Below are 23,830 nucleotides of genomic sequence, written 5' to 3'. Positions count from 1 at the left end.
TATAACCATACATAACACCACACCAAAATTCAGAAACTAGTCACTAAAAGCCAAATCTTGCTGATTTCTTACAAGTCCGCCCCCGCTAATCCTAATTGGCTAACAGTGGCTTTCAAAGTTTTCAGGATTGGCCCGTTTTGAATAAAAAGCCTCAAATCAGGAAAGGAGCGTGCAATTTACGTGAAATCTTTCACAGACTGCCCTACTAGGCTGAGGGATATATCCCACCGTTTTCACATTGGCCTGTTATAGCGCCACCAACAGGTGGATTTTTGCAAAACACATTTTTGGAAGAAAATGCCTCAAATCATCCAATAGGCCTATCTCACAGCCCACTTTCCACACCCACTTCCGGTAGATAGTGGTGTCATTTAACATTAGCATTTACACGTTTTTTTCTCTGGAGAATCTAAGTACATTTTCTAATGTAAAAATGTGACAGACCAATATTATTATGAAGCAGATAGAACAAACCTTACCTTGAGAAAACAAAAGTTGTAGACTTCTTAAATAACCTCTGTTAACATGTAGTGTCTATGGAGTGACGTCACGCTATCACCACTAGCCCCGAAAGGGGGCGTAAAAAGGGGGCGGGGAAATTCTGTGAGATAGGCTTATTGCCATCCAAGGCATGAGAAGTAATGTTTTTTATGATAATTATGAATATTAATAACCCAACACAATAATTTCGAAGGACCAGGTGCTAATCATCAAAAGAATGCAAGTAATGAGAGTATTATACTCAGACATATAAGCATTCAAAGCCATTAACCATACAGATAACCTTTGAGTAGAGGAATGTGGAGTTCAACCATTAATTTAGTGGTGGGAAGAGTAGTTGTAAAATGTAATAGAGTAAATGTACTCAAGTCAAAATGTACCTTGTATCTTTATCAAAGAGATGTATTACCAATCTGTGAATGAATATGAAACCTTAACTTTATGGTATTGTGTTAACCTTATAGAAACATGTATACTATAATAATAAACCTTTTAAGGATGGAAATACAATCACCTTAATAATGAAAAACCAAGAAGCTTTGACACAACGCAATGAAATGAGTCGAGACACCAGCAGCATAAGTTTTAAAATTATATATATTCCATTATATTCTGGGGAGAAGGAATGTACGTCCAAAACAGCATCGAAGAGTTCTCCCAACGTATCACAAAATGGACACAGTATTTATCACATTCAATACTGACGTGTCAAATTCTAGAGAAACCTTAATTCCTGTAAATCCAGGAAACATGAATCTTTGGAGATGTAATTAAGATGTAATTAGATGTAATTAATCTGTAGTACAAAGTCAGTGAAGAGAAACCCATTTCTATCTAGGAGGGAGACGTCTGGAGCATAGATAGACCCCAAGGCCGGATGGATGAAAACAAGTTTTTCACAGACTGGGCAAAACAATTCTTATCTATATGCTGGCTCCATAGCTAAACCAGATATACGGCGGAGAAACAAAACTAAAAACCGGGACAGAGTTCAACGTGACGTGAAAAATATGATGTCTGGACATATGGCACATGAACATCATCTCACAAACAACCAATGTAGAAATGCATTAATCAGATGGTAATTCTGTCAGAAAGGCAGTTACCAGACTAGACTATATCAGAGTGACTAATTCTGTCTTCACGTCTGTTGAATTGAAAAAGGTGAACCCTGTTGTAAACAAGTGTAATGCTTTATCAGTGTGTTGCCCCCCTGGAACATTTCAAAGTAAAAAGTTCCAGCATGTGTATTCACAGTAAGCTGAATTATAAAAATTGTGAATAGAGTTTGAAAGTGTGAAAGTGATTTTTTTACGTGCCAAAATCTGCCATTGAACTCCATTGTAAATTTCTCAAATTTGAAAGCACTAGCCTATATTTCTAAAAAACAGAAACTTTTCAAAGATTAATTTTCAGCCAAACATTCATTTTAAAGTTTGAAAGGGGTTTCTAGGTGTAAGTATGTAGGACAAGTACCGTGCCAAAGTTTGTGCTATTGCCATTGACGTTAAAAGTTAAAAAACTCAAAAACTACAAAACATTTCAAAGTAAAAGGTTCCAGCATGTGTGTCCATAGTAAGCTGAATTATAAAAAGTGTGAATGGAGTTTCAAGGTGAAAGTGATTTTTTTGACGTGCCAAAATCTGCCATTGACCCCCATTATAAATTTCTCAAATTTGAAAGCAGATGAAAATCATGAAAAAAAAACGACATACAGTACATATAGTTCAGGGTTTTCGACGACATACTATAGTATCTTGTTTTTCATGATTTTCGACGATTAAAAATAAAAGATGAAAAAAAAACTTGACGACATGGTTTTCGGCTGTATTTTCATGAAAAATGACATTTTGTCCCCATAAGATCTTCAACAAAGACCTCTTGGTGCTTCATAGTCCACATGCTTCATAGAACAGATGAAACAGAGGTGGCTTGGACATGTGCTGAGAATGCCAACATCAACCAGGTGTTGAAGGTTGTCCTTCAATGTACACCAAACAAGGAAAGATTGATTGATTGAATACTTTATTAGACAGAAATGTAAACAGTACGATGCACAGTCAGACATTTGAGCTAAAAGGATAACACAAGAAAGTCCTGGAGACTGTTCCATTGTGGTCCTATATTCAATTAGTCAAGATAGCATAAAAATAACATCAAAATACTATATCAACAACAAATATAAAACTATATGTACAAAGTAGAAAAATTACAAAAAGGGGGTGAAAACTGTAGACAGTGAATGCCATCACCTTTTTATAGGAGAGGTGAGTTTACCTCCCCTTTTGGCCTCCTGAAAGATGGATTTTCAGGCCTGTTTTGAAGGAGGCCAGTGATCCACATATTTTAAGAGATGGTGTCAGGGCATTCCACACTTTGGTGGCAGTGCAGTAGAAAGAGAATTTACTAGTAGACAGTTGGTAACAGATCGCTGTTACTAGTAGACAGTTGGTAACAGATCCCTCTAGTATTGTGGCTGTGGAAGTCACTCACTTTGGTGAGGTAGTTAGTCAGGTATGACGGTATTGAGGGCATTGAGGGCAGAGCCCCTTTGACAGTCTTGAAAACCAATCCTAATTTTAATTGCTTAACCCCGTCTTCTACCCTGAGACATAGCAAAGTGTTGGAAATATATGTCATGGACCGCAGGCCAAGAAGTAGTCGAATCAGTTTGGTTTTGGGAGGTCTGGACTCTGAAGCACTGGTGTGTTCTAGGTATTTTCGGAGGCCCGAGGCCATACGATAATCATTCCCTACACAACATTCGCACGTATAGGCTATACACTTGTGCGTGGTCAATGATGAAATGGTTAGCAGATGGTATACGCTTTCTTTCACAAATGTCTGCACAGCAGATAGCGTATATAGCGTATAACGGTAGAACACACCACTGGTCTTTAGTGACATTGGGATGTTGGAGAACCAAGGGGGGCAAGCATAGTCAAAGTGGCATCCAGTCCAGAGGGCTCCAGGCAAGAGTCCTGAGAGCACTTTTGTGACCAAAGAAGTCCACATGGAAAAGAACAACTGAGAGTGAAGTGAACGGAAAAAAGAAAGATGAGAGTTTCATGTGCTGTAAGTCCAAGGAACATAACCTTATGCTCCTCTCGGAGTGTCGAGTTTTCAGTATGTACGAGGCGAGATAGGCGGTGTCATGCCTTCTTGAAGAACCTGGAAGACAAGGTACAAGATCACCAGGAGATGAACTAACATTATATAAGATTATTTTTATAATAATTAATATATTATGTATCCCTGTGCATATAACAAAAACCATCGCATGGATGGACCTGGGACGTATCCTCAGTGATGTATCCCAAGGTCATCTGGGTTTCGGGTCTCTCGAACATCATACCCCTCACTCAGGTGACCCAGCCGGGGTGATCAAGTCCCGCCTTACGTCCCAGTAGCTAGCCTCAATCAGTCCCATTTGGGAAAAACCAGGGCCACACAATCCGATGCTCCGGAACTACTCTGCCAGGACTGGGAGAACAAGATTCTGGCTCATGGAAGGACTAGGCTCTGTGGGTTGACTCCTGTCTGGGCCCCTCCTACGTCTCACCAGGTCCACTCCTGCTCTCACCAGGCACAGGACCTGTGCGTTGCACCAGACTCCCAGCACCAGGCACTTCATTCAGGAGTGGTGGATTATAATGGCCCTCCTAAAGGCCTCACCAATGGTTTCTGGGCTTCCTCCTCATGGAGGACACAGGCTGGGGCGCTAACCCATACTGCTCACCCGGGTGCCGTCTACATTCCGGCTGTCACCTGTCTCTCCGGTGGTCACCAGACTATACCTGGTTGTCACATAATCTATTCCTATGAGTCACTATAAATAGACCCATAACACTGCGTACAATACTCTGGTGGTATAAATACTATTTACAGGTCAATACATATTTGATCATATATGGTAATACATAATGCAATGAAACATAATGCAAAACAACAGAAATAACATGTAATAATATGGTCGCTCGACAGACAGACAGACAGACAGACAGACAGACAGACAGACAGACAGACAGACAGACAGACAGACAGACAGACAGACAGACAGACAGACAGACAGACAGACAGACAGACAAGTACATACAGTACCAGTGGTGGAAAGTAACTACAATTTACAATTCAGGCATTTAGCAGACGCTCCTAATCCAGAGCGATACGATAAGTTGAGCCTTTGCGTACGCCTGTAAGGTCGTCGAGGCTAGGGCAAGTGCTACGGGCCATGATGGAGTCTGAAGAGGTGGGTTTTCAGACTACGGTGGAAGATTGGGAGTGAGGCTGCAGTTCTGATTGTAATAGGAAGTGCATTCCATAGTTTTGGAGCCAGAAGGGAGAAGAGTTTGTGACGTGTGGAGCATTGTCGCAGTGTTTTTAGTGAAGGTACTTCCAGTTTAGTTTAGTTTAGTTTATTAAGGATCTTTATTAGTCTACACCGTAGTGGAGACTATTCTTCCTGGGGTCCAGGCAAAAATGACATCACAATTACAAATCATAAAATGCAGTACAGCATGATCCATGTTTCTGAACAAACACACAAACCTAAAAAACAAAATGTATAACAGTACAATTAAAAGAAAAAAGAAAAACAGATTTGTCAGTCTGAAAATATAATATATAGTATTAGTATAGCACAGCTTCCCTGCGTTGGCTGATCTGAGTGTGCGGGAGGGTTTGTAGGGTTCAATCAGACTTGCAAGATATGGGGTGCCATACTTTCAGTTGCTAATGTAACTAATTACATTTACTTAAGTACTGAAATTTGATTTGATGTACTTTTACTTTTACTTAGTTACAAAACATTACATTAACCGCACATTTGAAAATTTGAAATGGGACATTCTGCTCATTGACATTCTGCTGAGTACTTTTGGTACTTTAAGTGCATTGTGATGCCAAAACCTTTGAATTCTAGACAAACTTGTAATAGAGTATTTCTATATTGTAGTATTTATAGTTTTACTTGAGTATACATTTTCCACCACTGTACAGTACATACAGATAGACAGACAGACAGACTTACCAGATGTAGGTGTATCCACCAAAAATCACCAAGGCTATCAGTCCTATTGACCCAGCAGCTGACAGAGATGACACCCTCATTACATAAGATGTACCTGGAACAAGAACCAAAATACATCAGGCTGATTTCGCACAACTCGCACGGCTGTATCGCCGGCTGACAAGAATTTGCGGTGTATTGTTAGTTAGAAGATATGTTCTTTTTGAGCGGTGCCTCCGCTCCAATACGCAGCTATGTGTGTATGTATGTTTACGGACACCCCCACACCCTACAGTGGCCAGTAGAGTACAGCACAACGTAAAGTGGCACAGACTACGCTACAGTACGAGCCCTGGGCACGTTCGTTCCGGAGACCACCCGGGGACCCCCTTGAGGACCCCCACACGGTAAGGGCCGATTCATACTCTTATTTTAGAGCCGAATAAAAGTCTCTGTAGAGCCTACAATGTGACGTCATTTGAGGTTCGGGGGGGCGAGTACCGTCCTAAAGTTGGTTCTTCGGTGCTACTGAAAAATTCTAATTTCTCCACCATTTCGAACACGGGGAGGCTCGCTGGAACCCGGCCGGCATCCCGGGCGCGTTCATGGGGGTCCTGGGCACATTCTTTCCGGGGACCACCCGGGGAACCCCCACCGAGGACCCCCACAGGGTAACTCTGTCATTTCTCCACCGTTTCGGACATGGGGAGGGTTGCCGGCACACTGGCCATGTTCATGGGGGTCTAGATGTTTCAAAGACTTTTTCCCAAAATAATCACAGTACAGTACAGAGCACAGTACAGTACAGTACAATACAGTACAGAGCAGCACAGTATAACAAACAATATATGTATAGTTGCACCGCACCGCTCACTTCACACAGGTGCGATTTTTCTTTAAGGGCACACAAACAAAAAAGAAAGTACACCAGGTTCAAGGCCTGGGCCATGGCTCAGTGGTCCAGGCACCTTGGCTGGTAATCCAGTCTGGCAGTGTGCCGGGGGTTCGACTCCCGATCCCGACGGCCCTCACTGGATGTCACCCCCCCATCTCTCTCCCCATTTCCTGTCAGCCTACTGTCTGTCCCTCCATAAAAAATATAAAATAAAGACGAAAGCCAAAAAATAATAATAATAATCGTTCTAAAAGTGTGAGTATAATTTTGTTTTTGTAGGTACTGTTGCACCTTTTAAAGATATTTTTGGCTTTTTCTGCATGTATTGATAGTGATCAGTAGACTGATGGGGAGATGGGGAGAGAGAGACAGGCAGGGACAGAGTAATACGCAGCAAAGGTCGTCGGGATCGGGAGTTGAACCCGCGATACGCCGTCAGGCTAAATGCCCGGACCACTGTAATATTTTACGTTAGTATTGTATCTGTATTATTCAGTGAAGCACATTGGATTGCCTCAGTGTATATGTGGCGTACAAATAAAGTTGCCGGCCCTTGCCTGAATTTATACATGCCTTAAGTATAAATTGTGTTTAAGAACAAAGGGAGTATACCAACGGGCCTCAAGCCTGGAACGGCTGGTCCGGTGCATCACAGGAACAAGGACACTTAATGCAGAAGGAGGAGAGGACACTGGAGCAGCACAAAAACGACTAACGTTTCAACCTATGCGGTCTTCTGATGAAGACCGCATAGGTCGAAACGTTAGTCGGTTTTATATACTAGCACCTAATAAAAGGCTTAAAATGTCCGTGGTGTCCACTTCTGTATAAATTGTATTTGTATGACTGTGACAAAGTGTCTGTTTGTTATGTCTGTGTGTTCATTTCCACTGATTGTATTTCAGAACTATACAGATATACTTTCATGTGTTTATATTCATAGATTTTGAATACTCATCGATAATATTTTCTGAATATTTTCAGTAGGACAGAAAGGTTTACTTATTATTTATTTTGGAAGGTAACTTCCCAAATATGCTTACCTCTTACTTTAGCCCATAGAACACAAGAACTTTTAAAAGCCTAGAGAGAGAGGGGGGGAGAGAGAGAGAGAGTAAACATATAGGCTATAGGTACTGTAAGTTAATACCACTGTCTTAAATGTAAGAAGTTATTTTGCGACTGGGGATATAATTTTCATTCTATTTACAGTGAAATCAAGAACAATCTTTTACTAAATAACTATTGGACCAACCCTTTTCCATTGACTGACAGCTCTTAAGATGATGTAATAGTCCCTGCCATGCTCCAGTGGAGCATTGTAGAAGCCATCGTAGTAGAGACCATCTCCCACAGTGAAGTTCATTTCTTTTCCAACATGTATGATGTGGAACTGGGCGGCGACATACTGCGCTTGGTACTTCCTTTTGGGGGAGAAATCCGGGCTCCCGGGTGCGCTACAGTCAAAAACCATCGTCCCCTCAACTGACAGCACAAACACCTGGTACAAACTGAGAAAAATAATAATCTCTTTATTCACAAATCATGGGTACAAGCGGCCAAAATGAGTTGTCTCAGGGGTGTGGTTAGCATGGGGTAGCAGCAGAGATAAGGTAAGAGGCTTCAATCATCCGGGAGAGAGTAGAGCCGAGAGTAGATGAGCCTGCGAGAGTAGATGAGCCTGCTCCTTTACTTGGCAGGAAAGCATCTGTGCAGATTTTAACAAGTTTAAATTAATTAATAATTACATTATTTTATACTTTGGCTATTCAAAAATAGCATGCTACAAGTGAGCTTGTAGATCTGCTATTTTTGAAAAATGTTGAAAATCTTTGAATATATATATATTTTTTAAGCAAACATTTTTAACTCAAATCTTTGCTTTAAAATATTTTGAGATGGGGATCATCGGCCAAATGTACAATACATTTTTTTTTGTCAATGGGTTCCCAGATTGCTGATATAGAAACATACAATGTTTTTCAGAAAACTGTCAAGGCCTATTCATACTCCAGTCTTAGGTGATGAGGTGACCTCCGAAAACTACAACATGACACCACGCTGCGGTGGTAAGCGACTCACCGCTCGCCCAATCACATCTCTCTGTTTTTACTAACCACTGTTTCGGTGGTCACCTTACAAGACATTTGTAGAAACGGCCTCAGGTCTTAATGGGCTAAGGTGGTTCAAGCATCAAGTACGGATGCCTTCTGGGGGTCTTCCTAAGGGGGTTTCCGGTACACGTCCTCTGGACCAAGGGGCCAGTGAGGCTATTCAACGTTGAAGCTCTGGGCCCTAGTGGTAGGAGGAGGGACTACAGGCGGACCCGTGGATTCATGACCGGGAAACCCCGTGCAGCTGGGCTTTAACATTGAGCGCTCGGTTGCACTTCCGCATTTGACCACCAAAATGTGGTGGTCAAATGCGGAAGTAGACGTTCTAAGACGGTACTTCCGGCAGTCTTCCGGGTGCTTCAAAACGCCACTGAGCAACTTCCACTGACATGAATAGCTAAATAAAAAATTAAAATTAAAAAATTAAATTAAAAATTAAATCTTCGCCTCAAGAAGATCAAGTCAGAAATATTGTGTTACCTGATTGGGTCCAGTGTGCTGGGGGATCTGTATAGCCTTAACATAGGCAATGGAGTTTCAAATTCTTCATATGATACAACCGGTGCTCTGGGTACTGGAATGAAAGGAAAATTACCAAAATAATGATATATCTGATTACTGTCTGTTTTCGCGTGGTTTATCTTCCTACTTCCTACTCTCAAACTAAATCCTAGTATTTAACATCTTTAAACATCTGATTTGTCTAAATTAGATAAGGTAAACCTATTGAGTCTGCACAAAACAAAGTGTCGAACGTCGTAGGTCGTACTGTACCTTGTAAGCTCGTATTAGCTGTGGCTATAGTTGTGAACTTTGCAGAGAGTGCAGTGATGGAGATGGTATAGTTGGTGACAGGCAGGAGATTGAGACAGAGGTCCAACTGGTCGTCCCTGGAGCTGAGAAAGTGCTTCCTCTTATCGTGAAAGGATCCCTGATACTCTCTGGAGCCCACGTATATCACCTGTGGTATGATTCCACATAAAAGGGTCAGTTCCAATGGTTGCTAGATAGTGAAGATACATGAAGATATATCTTGACGCAGAGAGTCAAGTCAAATCAAACAGACGTCATACACACAAAAGAATACAAAAGCACAATACAAAACATTGTAGTGCAAAATAGTACAAATATGCAAGAGAAAGGCTCTGCAAAGACCTGTCCTATTCATTAATATATCCAATAAAGGCCCAGGGACGTGTATAGTGGTCTTGGGCACCTAGGCTGCAAATGCAGCCTGACAGCGTGTCTCAGGTTCGAATCCCAATCCAGACGACCTTTGCTGTGTGTCACTTCCCATCTCTCTCCCAATTTCCTGTCAGTCTACTGTCATAATTAAGGCATAATAATATAATTAAGGCATAATACCCCCAAAAACAAATCTTAAAAAAAAAAGAAAACTCCTGACTTACTGTATAATCTTCTGTATCCTCGTCATATTTCTCCGCTTTCCACCGCAGACACTTCTCATTAAAAACAATCAAGTCATTGATTGCTGGTTTGGTTTCTGTAAGATATAAGTTACTTTAAGTTACGTTACTTTCTGCGACTTGAGAGATGATTTCAAATCTCATTCGAATCTGATTTCAGGAGCTCCGTCTCAGTCTGAACGCAGTAACCTGATCCAACCACACAAAAAATAAATAAAAATCAGATTCCATGTGACTTGTTTGTATTTAGACTAGAACAAATCAGATTCCAATCTGGATGTGGCACAGATCTGATTCAGGCTGGATTTGGCTGGCTGCCAGTGTAAATGGGGCCTTAAAATCAGTCTGAATACACAGATCAGTGACAGATCTGATCTAGTCACATGCATTTGTGCAAATCAGGGCCAAATTAGCCATTGGGCCAATGGGGCCGTGGCCCAGGGGCCCTTGGCTCTGAGGGGCCCTTCTGGGAAAATGTAAAGCCCTGTAATGGGTTTGAGGCCCTGAAAAAAGCTCCTGGGGACCTTCATTGGCCATTGATTTAGTTAAATTTAGGTAAAGAAAATGATAAAAACACAAGAAACCTCGAAATTTCTGCGCGCACGCGCGCTAGGGGGGCCCCAAAAAATGTACCGGCCCAGGGGCCCTTGTGGGGCTAATCCGTCCCTGGTGCAAATGCAGTGTGAACAGTCGAAAAGTTCGCATCTGAGAAATAAATCGTATTTGAGCTGGATTTTACTGCAGTCTAAAGGGGGCTTATATTTCCCACACTCACCTACACATCTCAGAGTGGCCTCCTGCCACTTCCCAGTGCTTCCACACACAGAGACGTTACTGCCCCTCCAGCTGTGGTGGCCAGGATCACACCGATGCAGCACCACACTCCTGTTGTGCCACACCACCTCCGAGTTGGCAAGGAACGGCACTGGACCGCACTTGGCTAGTTGGAAAACATTGGAGAAAGGAATTTAACTGTAATAATCAAATTATCTCTTATCTTTAAAATTATTATATCTCTTAATTTAGATATTTCTTGATTGATTGGTTCCTTTATTCATTAATTCAGTCATTCATTGAATTCATTTGAAGAAAGAAAATGACCTCTTAACCCATTAAAACCGGGAAAGCATCTGTGTCATAACTGTCTGTCTGTCATTTCAGATTTTAGCTTTGGCTGTTCAAAAATAGCAGATGTACTGTACAAGCTCGCTGCATGCACGTCACTTCGTGCCACGCTACGAGCAAAAAAAATAATCTTGAAGGTGTGAGAAATGCTGATTTAGAAGGCATTTGTAGAATGGGCCTCAGGTCTTAACCCATTTAGGACTGAGACCGATTCGAAAAACACCTTCACTCCATATACTCAAAAGACTACAGTATATTCTATTATATTCTACTCCAGAAAACAGACAACTCAAATGGTGCACATCTAACTATAAATGCACCAATTAAGTCTCTGTGTGTGTGTACGTCTGTAATCTACCTAACTCGAGAACCGTTCGCCCCACCGACTTCAAATTCGACACACATGTTCCACCCCACCACAGCAGGGGGTGCAGTGCCCGGTGTCGAGTTGGTCAGACTCACGGTTGTCCAGAACCGACCCAAAAAGGCCTCTGCCCGGGTCTGGACAGGGCCCCTGCCCAGTGTCGATATATGGAGCTGGCCTGTTCTGACATCATTCTGACGTCTGCATAGACTCCATATGCCTGACAAAGAACTCCATATATGGGCATAAAAGGGACACAGACATACTATCTGGGTGGGGCATGCATTTCCAACTCGCATCGTTCCAAGTAGGCCAGTGGCCAACACTGTAGACAGTGTAGAGGCTCCAACAAGCACCGCTCTAGTTACCTCAAAAAGAAGGAATGTATGCTAGTCAAATGTGTGGCAATTATGTGAGCTTCCTGCCATCCAAAGGCTAAAGGACCATAAAGTTGTCAATAAAGGCAGAGAAAACAAATAATGAAATAACGATAAACTCACACAAAAGTCCTCCTTTTGAATCAAATTCAGTTTGACATACAGTATGGTTACCGTACCTTTGCATGTTATAGACACTTCACCCCATTGTCCTGACAATGAACATGTTGAAATATTATGTCCACTGTCATGGTAAAATCCATCCATACACTCATATAAAACCACGCTTCCGGGGCTGCTGGAATGGTCCCACAGCAGCTTAGTGTGAGGAAGGGTTAGTGGGGAGCCACAGCTCATCTCTGCATGTAGAAATGAGTTTGCCAATAGGTTATCAACATGGACAGACATGCCACATACAATGTTTGTCCATTTAATGGTAATTAGAAGTTGCACCTTCGCACCACATGTCAATATCCTCCCAGGATCCATCTTTTCCACACACAGAGTAATTTTGGATACTGGTGGTGTAATGTCCTTCATCACATTGGTAATAGACCACACTACCAATGTGTGATTTGTTGTTCCATAGAACTTTAGCGTGTGGTTTAAATACAGGTTTGCCACATTTAATTTCTAAAACAAAAAAACAGTCACAAGTCATTCTTATTGTATATAAGGCTGGCTGTAACACGTAAGTATACACTGCAAAGTATATTCTATCATCATTCTATATTCTATGTATTCTGAAAGTAACAGGGAGTTACCATGATTACTCGGTATTCCAGGTGATTACTGATACCACAAGGCAATTTCCTTTCATTTGATTGTCAAAATACTTTATAAACTGTTTTAAGGTCACTATACCTCCTGGACAAATATTAGGTTTACAATTTAGGCATTTAGCAGACACTCTTAATCCAGAGCGATTTACAGTAAGCAAGAACAACACATCAAATACATAGAAATAGTCATCAAGAATCATAAGCAAGCTAAGAACATCTGTCTAACAGTAGAATATCTGTACAGTATCTGTAGGCCTACTGTTTAATATCATTATCACCTTCACAGTGCATAGAGGCCAAATCCCACTCTCCACTCGCAGAGCAAATTGACACCAAGTTTCCTTCTCCAATGCTGCGATATCCAGAGTTACACTGATAAAACACCCGAGAACCCACTGAGATGTTTCTATCCCACATCATAACCGAGTTAGAGATGGCAGGAGCCTCACCGCAGACGACTTCTACAGCCATGGAGAAAATTATATGATTTCAGAATAACCATATGAATATTTTACATGATTTGGCATCAACTCATTCATGCATATAAGTCAAGTATTTTATCACTTTACATTTAAGATTCAACGTGGTTCTACATGAATCATTGTTGTTCATAATTTGTCAACCATATGACCCTAAGTAGAGCTGTACCGACTTTTTCCTTCCCAATACCGATTCCAATGCCCATGACTTGCCTATCGGTCAATACAGAGTACCGATCTGATACCCTGTAATTAAATCTGATCCGATTTTGACCTGAGATCAGATTCTAAAAATGTCTTCTACATCCTGACAGTTTTCTGAAAAAAAGCTATGTTTCTATGTCTCTATGTCGTTCTTCGATTTTTCAAAAATAGCAGACCTACAAGCTCATAGCGCGCCACTCGGTGGCGCACTATGAGCTTGTAGATCTGCTATTTTTCAATAGCTAAAGCATAACATAATGCTAACACCAAAAGGGGTTCCCGCCCAGAATGGGTTAAAAAATATACTGTATATCTAGGACAGTGGTTCTCAAAGTGGGGTCCGGGAACTCTCAGTGTTCCTTGAGGGGGTTCCAAATGGACCCTTACAGGTCTGTAAATCTGAGAGTGTACAATTGGAACCAAATGTGCCTCTACTGTATTTGTACACTCTCAGAGTTATAGTGGGGGTTATGGGAGTCCTTGAAATTAAACAAAGTTTGAAAACCACTGATATAGGAATAAATAAATAAAAAGTTAGTAAAATAATAATGTAAATAGTACAGTAAGAATATTAAACAGGTAGTGCAACGTCAACTGAAGCATTCAAAATACAGAATAATTGATTACTGTGTGTGACATGTATATTACTATGTGGTATCGGATCGGCTTAGGGCCAATTCATACTCCTATTTTACCGCTGTTTCGGCGCTGTAGTGCCGAAATGATTTCGGCTCGTCAGAAATTTTCAGTAGCACCGAAGAGCCCCCCCCCCGAACCTCAAATGACGTCACATTGTAGGCTCTACAGAGCCGAACCGACTTTTATTCGGCTCTAAAATAGGAGTATGAATCGGCCCATAGAGTAGTAGACCGACATACCAGTATTTTAGGCAGTATTGGAATTAAGCTTTTCCGATATCGGAAGGACTCTATCCCTAAGAGAAACTATGCACCAAATATAATTTCTCTAGATCCAAAATGATCAGCTAATCTTGGATTCACATTTAAACCAGTGGTTAGATCGACTGAAAGGTCTCCAGTGTATCCTGTGCGCACATACCCTTGAGCAATCTAATTCAACTCATCAACTCATTGTAAATCACTCATAGGATAAATAAATGGAAGGATAGATCATGATTATAATATGACTATATTACTATCACACATGATTTGGAAAGAGCAGAGAACATTTTGTGTTTCCACGTTTCGGAATAAAGTGTTACCTTTGCATGAGATGTTTGGCTTTGTCCAGTAACCATTTATTGTGCACAGGGAGATACCGTTTCCTTCCTCATTATAAAATCCTAGTTTACAGTAGTAAGACACAGAGGCTCCTGGAGTGTAGCTGCCATTCCATACTTGCCCAGTGTGAGGCAGTATAGGAGGATCCCCACATAATATCTCTAAAGACAGTGAAAGACACAAATCAGCAGAAATATACATAATTTGAAGCAACTCCAGTGTAACATCATTATGTGCATACACGGACAAATGTGTCCGTGGCAAAGACTTGGCCTTGTCTGTGGCAAATATTAGCTTTTCTTTTATACACATTATAATGATCTTTTTACTGAGACCCAATTACTGAATGTCAAGTATGTACTGTAGGTTTTCTTCAGAATAATGTATGACACTGATTGACTATGACACTATGGCACATTAGGAGTCCACCAGTACTACAGTAGTAATTCTCAAACATTGTATTTGCAAGCAAGGACCTCCATAATTATGTGCGTGTACACATTTGAACATTTGAGTTACAGAGCTATTATGGTTATTCAGGGCTAACTCTTAATGTGTTTCTGGTGATATTATTGTCCGCTCATTTTGTATGTGGCAAAATTTTAATTTTGACAAAAATGTCCTCCACAAGTGATGATGACCCCTGGCGTAACATCTTGAAGTGGAATCCCTCAAATTGATTCAAACCTTCAGCAAATTGTAGAGTTGTTTTAATTACCTTGACATGACAGTGTCGGCTGTGTCCAATAACCACTTTCGTTACACACTAACAGGTTATTTCCTCCTTTGTCATAAAAGCCCTTTTTGCAGCGATACTGCACAGTGCTTCCAGGGGTTGAGCTGCCATCCCACACCTGTTCAGTAGATTCAATGACAGGGGGACTCCCACACCAAATCTCTACAAGGAAATAATGTGCCACAACGCAGGGGTTCTCAACGTTTTTGGCCGGGGACCCCCGAAAATGCTTTGGCAACGTCTCGGGACCCCCGCCCCGCCCCCTCCCGACCCCCAATATAAATTGACTGCTACAATAATAACCTTAAACCATTTTGGGCGGGAACCCCTTTTGGTGTTTTAAGCATTGTTATAATTTAGCTATTTAAAAATAGCAGATCTACAAGCTCATAGCGCGCCACCGAGTGGCGCGCTACAAGCTTGTAGGTCTGCTATTTTTGAAAAATCGTGAAAAAAAAATACAAAAATCTTTTCTTTTTTTTTCTTTTTTTTTTAATAATTTGGGGACCCCCTAAAATAATTTGGCGACCCCCCGAGGGGTCGCGACCCACGGGTTGAGAACCCCTGCCACAACGCACCACAGCGAGATCATTTCAAGACCAATTCCATTTACTTTTCAACCAATGGAGGAACATAGGGAGAGGGTTATGTCTTCAGAAATCAATATAGAATATGTATATTATTATGTGACGTGCAGTGTCACTGGACATTTTGAATTGGGTGGATTTAAAGTGAATTGACCACAGCCCTGTGAATGTTCTTCAATAAATAAAATGGCCATACCTTCACAGAGCACAGATGCCTGCTCCCACTGTCCAGTAGGGGTACAGGTGGAGATGTTGGTCCCACCCATATTGCGATATCCAGAGTTACACTGATAAGCCACCTCCGAGCCCATTTTTGAGGTTCTATTCCACAAAATCTTTGAATGAGGGATTGCAGGAGGTGGGCCACATTCAACCTCTGCATGGGGTCAAAGCGTTGACATGCAGAAGAAGAGCGACATTTAAACATTCTGGTTGAAATTTGAGTGTAGAGTCAGCTCCAGGTCTTGATCCCTGTCAAAACTCCATTGTAATATTTTAAAAGCATATGTATGAATGAATGAATGAATGAATGAATTATTTTACACATTAAATACTGGTTCATTTTTGGAACCAGAGCTTCCAAATCTCTTCCAAATCCAACAAGGCCTGCCATATGCACTGGAAAAATATGTGCGTTTTTAAAACAATGTTTTATCATAGAAAACTATTGGTGGAGAGGTTTGTCTACCCCATGTTATGCTTAGCTGTGATTGGACCATAGCAGTTTGGGGAGGGGCTTGGCTATAGGTCAATTGTCAAAATCAAGATGGGGAAACAATGATTTAATTTTTGAAAAACAGTGTTGCGGCTATAATACTATAATACTAAATGTCTTAAGTCATCTATTCTATTGCAATCACTCTGGCTCTGTGGGTAGAACTTTGTTACTTTGCACTGATAGGTCATGTGAACCAGGCCAGTGTTTTCACAAGGTAGCAAATCTTGCCTTTTTTGGACTGTCCTGACTTTTTCCTCAAGGTAGCTATGCAAAGGAAATATTCGCACATCCACTTCGTTCAGATGCAGGTGCGTTGGACAATGACAACTGAAGCAATCATGAAAAAACATATTTCATGAACAGAAATCCAGCACACTGCTCTTGCTCAGCAGCATCCTTCTTTTTTTAATTGGACAGACTTTTGGTCCCTCTGGACAATCTCTTGTTGAAGATCCAGAGGGACCTTATCCCTATTCTGCAGGGAACAGGGAACAATAGCTCTACAAGCTATTGACAATTGACATACGATTGCTGCATAAGGACTTCAAATGTTGAGCCTAGAATGCATACAAGAAAAGTTTATTTTCCCCCCTATTTTTCCTCCTTTCCAATAGAGGGTATGTGCGTGATATCATCATAATACCCGGAAGTTATGCTGCAACGCCTACTGAGTGGGAAAAAAACTACTTTCTGTCCTTGACAGCTCATACATCCACACAGAAAAGTCGTATCTGATTGCATTAAACGATGTTAAACAACATTAAATTCACTTTGCCACTCGATTTTCCACTCGATTTGCCATTCACTTTATGCATGCGCATACCCTCTATAGTCAACCCTGATTGATGCCCCTCATGGATGTAACTCTTTTTTTTTACAGTGGTAAGTAAGGCATTGCAGATTAGGTTCGTTTTTTCCCCTGTGTGGAGAGTCTGGAGACGATGCTGGTGTGTTTTCATGCTACCTAACTGAGTGAAACTCTTGTCACACTGGAAAGTGTGCAATGGAAAGGTTTTTCTCCAGTGTGGATACACTGATGTGTCCTCAGATTACACAACTGAGAGAAACTCTTTTCACATCGTTTACAATGGAAAGGTTTTTCCTCCAGTGTGGATATACGCTGGTGTTTAATCAGGGCACTTGATTCAGTGAAACTGAATGTGTAGCCAAGTACACAAACCGTTGCCATTCAAGTCCAACAACGCCAGTTTGTGCAGGCATTGCTGGCATTACTGACCTTCCTATCTGCACACTGGCACTGCATCCACGTTTCGATTGCAAACGACAAGCTAACAATCATCATCATTCTATAAGCCACCAAATCTCGCCGAGCAGATTCTCTGTCCGGGGATAACTCGAGAAGGGACCAAATACCAATGGTCCCCGATTTGGGCTTTAAGCTTTGGATGACCCCTTGATGGAACTGGCAAATGGCAATTGGGAGGGGCTTGCGGCTCCTGGGAAATCAAACAGGTCTGGGAGGAGGCGTCGGTTCTGGCACATCTGGTAGGTCTACCAGACACCTTGAGTGATAGGCAGTGCTTCACGTGGCATATGTGCCAGGATTTGTGTGATGTTAGGTCTATTTTAAAGATAGGAAAGGTCATAATGTTTATGTGGTTGGGAACACAACATTTGTTTTTTGTGGGTTTATCATAGGTAAGCTAAGCTAAGCTTATTGGCTAGATCACAGAGCTTTGCGAGACGTTACTACAACATGGTCAATGACAGAAGAGCCTATAGACCTACGCCCAGAGGGCTCCATCCTACTTATAATAATTATCAATCTTATACCCAAATCACCAATCAGCCTGGCTATTTTTGGCGAAGAGGTTTCGTGTAAAGGGAACAAAAGAGCAGATCTGCAGCTGGTCGGTACAAAGTTCAAGTTTACAAAGTATTGAGGGTTTAAGTCCTTACAATGTCTGAAGACACATTGAGAGCTGCCTTCAGGGTTTCCCCTCATAGCAGGCAGTGAGACCATTGCAAAACTGGATCATGGCAAGAGAAAGGCCAAAAACTTGACCTGTGCCAAGTACCGTAACTCTCTCCTTCTCAGTATCATTATTTCTTCTCACATTTTCTTTGTAGTTTCCGTCACACAGCAAACAAAAACTTCTCAACTGTGTTGATCACTTCACTTCTCTTTTCTTTCACATTTCTTGCATCATCCTGAGTTACACCCATCTTTACCGCTTCTTGCGCCATCCCGAGTTGCACCCATCTTTCCCACGCCTTGGCCTTGCACCTCCCTGAGGACAGCTGAGGGAGGTGCAATATACATACAGCTGCAACCATGCCCAAACACCTCTTGCACTGAAAGAGCCATAAATCCTCAATTGATAACTATTTTTGAGGGGCGCCATTCAGCTATTAGTGTAGATTTCGTCCTACACAAACATTAAATTCCCATTGAAAATGAATGGAGAATTTAATCAAAGTGTCTGAGCAAATTGGCTTAGTGTCTATTTTTGTCTTACAAAACGTCCACAGACGTCCTAGGAATTACCGCATGTAGTGCCCAGGACGTCTGTGGGCGTCTTGGTAAAAAAAAAAAAGTCAAAAAGTGGGTCTAAAAGTGGGCACACAAAGTATAAATTAGGCTCAAGACCACCATGTTTTGGTGTTCTATTATTCCTGCATCTCAATGGGTAGCATGGCACTAACAAAGCCATGGCTCAGAGTTTCATGAATCATTTCCAAATGTGAAGTGTGATAGCAGATCTACAAGCTCATAGCGCGCCACCGAGTGGCGCGCTATGAACTTGTAGGTCTGCTATCACACTGAAGCTGTAACATGATATGATGAAAGCTATGATGAAAGCTCAGGAGGGGAGGTGGGGTTACCCTCGAGTATGAAGTATGAATATAGTCAACTGCTGTGTTTCGTGTTGTTACCTTCACAGACTAAGGTTGGGCCTTCCCATGATCCATTGCTTCCACACACAGAGGAGTTGTCTCCTCTGCTCCACAGAAATCCATCGTCACACCCAAACGTTGCTACACTGCCATACGTTGTCCCCGTGGCTGACAGCAGCACCGTGTCCTCTACTGGTTGAGGCTGACCACAGTCCACGACTGAAGGAAAAGGACAAATGAGCAGTACAGTTTAACCCATTAAAACCGGAAAAGCATCTGTATAGATTTCTTTGATTGGCTATTCAAAAATAGCAGAGATATAGGGCAGTATTATGCGTGTCTTAAGTACCAGGTCTTATTACTTAACTTAAGACCTGGAGGCGTGGTCAATGCTGTTTGGCCACTCAGAATAGCCAAATGGCATTGATCACACCTCCAGGTCTTAAGTTAAGTAATAAGACCTGGTACTTAAGACACGCATAATACTGCCCATAAGCTCTATGAACTATGAACTTGTAGATCTCCTTTTTTTTCCTCCTATTTGTGAGAATCTTTGAATGTCTATATTTTTAAAGCAAACATTTTAACTCAAATCTTTGCTTCTGGGGGCCTCTGGAACAAAATACTTTGAGATGGAGAGATGGGGGGTCTGACTCTGCAGCCAAATACATACCATTTTGGGAGTCCTTGGCATGAAAATGTTTGGGAACCACTAACATACTGTAGAAACACACGGTTTACCAGAAAACTGATTTAGAAAACATTTTTAGAATCAGCCTCAGGTCTTAATGGGTTGAATGTGGCCAACGAAACTCATTGACATGACCCCTGTCTGTGGTGAACAGTGGAGTGGGTTCCATTATTCTCCAGTTACTGAGCTCATTTCAACAGACAAATAAACGTTTTACTGTAAAACACCATACAGAAGAAGTTGAAAGACAATGTTGTATACAGTACTTTTCTGACAGCGACTCGACAATCTGAGTTGCTGTGGTATGACATATCTGATTGCAAAATAAAGTTAGCACAAACACACATCTTATTTGAAGATGACTGCAAAGAATATTTTGTTCAGTAACAGGTTCCAGCTCTTTAGTAAACAGAAAATGCATTATCAGGCCATGATATAAATCACACATCACACATGATAATGATACAGGATAGGCCTAATAGACAAATTAAATTGGAAGTACCAACGAAATTGAATCTGTAACACTATAAAATGGAAGCTGATAAATAGATACTGTCTCCTGATTGGATGAAATTGGCAACCGACCTGAAAATATTACTATTTTCGGTTTATTAAAGAGATGGAGAGACGGAGATATTGAACAAATACACTATAGCAATGATATAACTATCTGAATATACAGTACAGTTTCAACCTTTTCCACAAAAAATTAAAATCAAATAACCAATATATATCCCTTATACTACTTTTAAACAGTCTTGAACAAGACACCAGTTGGACATTTAAACACATTTACGTAATCCATTAATTATGATATAATACCATAACTTGCCTTACCTTTGCAGGAGGCCTTGTCTCGCTGCGGGTGGAAGGGCTCAGTTCCCTGGTCTACACGGTACCCCACCTGACAGCGACACTCAAAGCCACCATCCAGGTTTGTACACTGCCCTCCCTCTCCACAGCTCCAAGGGAACCTGCATTCATCCACATCTGCACGACCAAAAGCACAGCACAAGCATGGATACAGTGGGTCACCCAGTACATACAGTATAGCAGCACTAACGCATCTCAATAAAACCATACCTTGATTCACACCGTCTCATAAATTCAATTCACAATGCTTTATTAACCGGGAAAGCATCTTTGCATTTTAGCTATATATATAGCACATTGGTTGGCTATTCAAATATCATGAACATTTGTGCAAATCTTTAAATATATATTTTTTTCAAAGCAGACATTTTTTTAACTCAATTCTTTGCTTCTGCGTTCCTGGAAAAAATAATGTTGAGATGGAGGGGTCCACGACCAAATACAAATCATTTTGGGGGTCCTTATCATGAAAATGTTTGAGAACCAATGATATGGCAACATACGTTCATATTAATCAGCCTCTGGTCTTAATGGGTTAAATAAAAAATGCGAATAGAGGGCATGCGGGAACGCCTACTCAGTGGCAAAAAAAACGTTCTGGCCTTGACAGCCCATACATCCAAACAGAGAAGTTCTATCTGATTGCATTAAACGACATTAAACTCACTTTGCCACTTACTTTGCCACTCGATTTTCAACTCACTTTATGCATACCTTCTATGCTTTTTCCACCACTGATCTCTACTACTCACCCTGGCAGTGAGTTCCATCGTTTGGGATGAAGGTGTTCATGTCGTTAGTAGGGCTGTATCCTGCCAGGCAGGTGCAGTAGTAGCTGCCATAAGTGTTGTGACAGGACGTGTGCTGCCCGCAGATCTTATTGGCTCCTATCTGACATTCATCTTTGTCTGCATGGGAGAAGGAACAACCATTTTGTTTTATTTTTGCACCTTAGTACAGTGGTTCTCAACCTGTGGGTCAGGGTTAGAACCGGTCAAACATTGGCCAAATTGTCAAATAATATTTAAGAAAGATGCAAACATTGTGAAAATAGCCGCTTTGACCGTCTGTTTTCACAATAATTGTTTGGAACCAAGTCAAACTAAATGTAACGCCTCAATCGCCGATTCCCTACAATTCCAAGTGCGGGTCAGGGTGGAGGATCCCCAGTTCAAATTATGATTATTTTGCGGGGTCACAGCCTTAAAAGGTTGAGAACCATGTCAAAATAGGTTTGAAACAGCTTGGCAGTGCGATTTCTTGAGCAGGATTGGGGTAATATCATTGTAATTGTGAATACTTTTGATTCACCATTCGAAACTTCAGTTCACAATCACAGTGAAACGGAAATCTATAATTACTTAATTAAAAGGTCCACCTCAGCAAACCCCTACCTTGACAGTACGTTCTTCCATTTCCAACAAAGCCATACATGCAGTTACACACTTTCCCAGAGCCGTCAGACTTGTCATCACATGTGGCATTGGCATGGCATGTAGCACACACATCCATAACCTGGCCCATTGCCTGCATGTCTGAAAGAACACATCATTAGGGCGCGCGCGCGCACACACACACACACACACACACGCACGCACATGCACACCCACACGATCAGTACTTCATAAGGTGCAGGACTTGGGATTGGTTTGCAATTATTAATGATAAATGACCCTTACATGTTTGTTATTGGTTGCACTATTTCCCTTCATTCCTAAGTGATATACGGTATCAAACACTAAACTAACTTTTATTATAAACCTATACTATACTATATATTTTTTTTTATACATAATTATTGTACAATGTTTATATTATTCATATCAATTGACATTTAGAAAAATAAGACTCCCAAAATGTTGTACTTCATAATTAATTCATAGTGAAATTCTCACCAAGGATGGAACAGAGCAGAAAACCCACGACGATGGCCAAGGTTCGATTGTCCATGTTCACGGCGTCTTCCTCTTCAACATAGGATCAGACATAACCTCTTGATTTTCATCCTTCTCTCTTGATGACGGTGGATAGCCACGATTGAGGGGAGGGGAAAAGAGGGGAACGGAAGGGTGGGGAGTCACCCATGAACTTCTTCCTCTTCCTTTTTTTGCCACCGTTAGTTTGTGGCTTTGCCTGTCACCCCCTGACACATTCAGTTACACTTCAAATGTGTTGATGATAGACTCTGTGCTGCAGGGGTCTGTCCTCATCACATTCTGGTAAACAGCATGCTCACTCTGCGCTGGCTGATAAGGGCTATATTTGTCCCCCTAAACCTGCCTGGGTGCGTTCTGAAAGGCTGTGACTTGTTTTTGACAAAACGCAGTTTAACACAAGTTACATAACATGTGTTAATGACGGTGGTACATAATATTGATATGGGTTATTATGTCTTGTTTAAAATTAACACAAATATTTGTCATTAACACACAAGTTTGCAACAGATACACCCTTTGTGGTAGCAAGTATACAATATGTACAGTATGTTAACATTTGCCCATACAACTGATGACAGAATGAACAAATGTCAAGCTGCCATGTACCATACCTTCCGTTTGCTTCTCTCTACAGTCATTTTATGTTCCAACTATCTCAAAAAGCGATTAAATGCTGTCAATACGGTCAAGTTGGTATATTTGGCTCGGTTCCTCGTCGTTACTTCATAAAAATCCAGAAACAGACAGCTCTCCACATCCTATATTGAGTTGCCAGTGGACCAGACAGTGTGTTTGTACTGGTTTGGGAGGGGGAGATAAGTGTGGTGGGCTGCTATCTCTCAGCCCACTAGGGCAGCAACTGGGGTCTTTGTCAGAACCGCCACCTCACACTACCGCCTGCTGGAGGGGACT

General features: G+C 41.4%; 1 protein-coding gene across 3 annotated transcripts; it reads right to left on the bottom strand.

The window, feature by feature from the left end:
- Positions 1-1,127: 1,127 nt before the first annotated feature.
- Positions 1,128-23,090, bottom strand: susd1 (sushi domain containing 1). 3 transcript variants are annotated; one of them, XM_079516317.1, is made up of 19 exons: positions 22,877-23,090; positions 22,376-22,516; positions 21,734-21,889; positions 20,946-21,098; positions 19,457-19,636; positions 16,037-16,216; positions 15,236-15,415; positions 14,499-14,678; positions 12,872-13,054; positions 12,265-12,444; positions 11,991-12,170; positions 10,721-10,885; positions 9,928-10,022; positions 9,293-9,479; positions 8,999-9,092; positions 7,660-7,915; positions 7,448-7,487; positions 5,531-5,624; positions 1,128-3,672 (listed from the first exon to the last, which is right to left on the bottom strand). In XM_079516317.1, the coding sequence occupies exons 1-19, from the start codon at positions 22,929-22,931 to the stop codon at positions 3,654-3,656; spliced, it is 2,718 nt and encodes a 905-aa protein (XP_079372443.1). In that variant the 5' UTR covers positions 22,932-23,090; the 3' UTR covers positions 1,128-3,653. The 3 variants fall into 3 exon arrangements, with proteins under 3 accessions (XP_079372443.1, XP_079372444.1, XP_079372445.1); XM_079516318.1 differs by lacking the exons at positions 11,991-12,170; positions 12,265-12,444; XM_079516319.1 differs by lacking the exons at positions 11,991-12,170; positions 12,265-12,444; positions 12,872-13,054 and having other exon boundaries at positions 22,877-23,089.
- Between the last annotated feature and the right edge of the window lie 740 nt (positions 23,091-23,830).

The sequence above is a fragment of the Electrona antarctica genome (assembly GCF_951216825.1).
Source record: "Electrona antarctica genome assembly, chromosome: 12".
In the NCBI taxonomy this organism is placed as follows: domain Eukaryota; kingdom Metazoa; phylum Chordata; class Actinopteri; order Myctophiformes; family Myctophidae; genus Electrona; species Electrona antarctica.
This window is presented reverse-complemented; position numbering and strand designations above follow the sequence as displayed.

Excerpts from the sequence above, each read along its gene's own strand:
- susd1 (XM_079516317.1), bottom strand. The coding sequence starts at position 22,931 with ATGGACAATCGAACCTTGGCCATCGTCGTGGGTTTTCTGCTCTGTTCC. Across the intron at positions 19,637-20,945 it reads AGACAAGGCCTCCTGCAAAG|TCGTGGACTGTGGTCAGCCT; the intron begins GTAAGGCAAGTT and ends CTTTTCCTTCAG. Across the intron at positions 9,480-9,927 it reads AGGATACAGAAGATTATACA|GTGATATACGTGGGCTCCAG; the intron begins GTAAGTCAGGAG and ends ATCATACCACAG.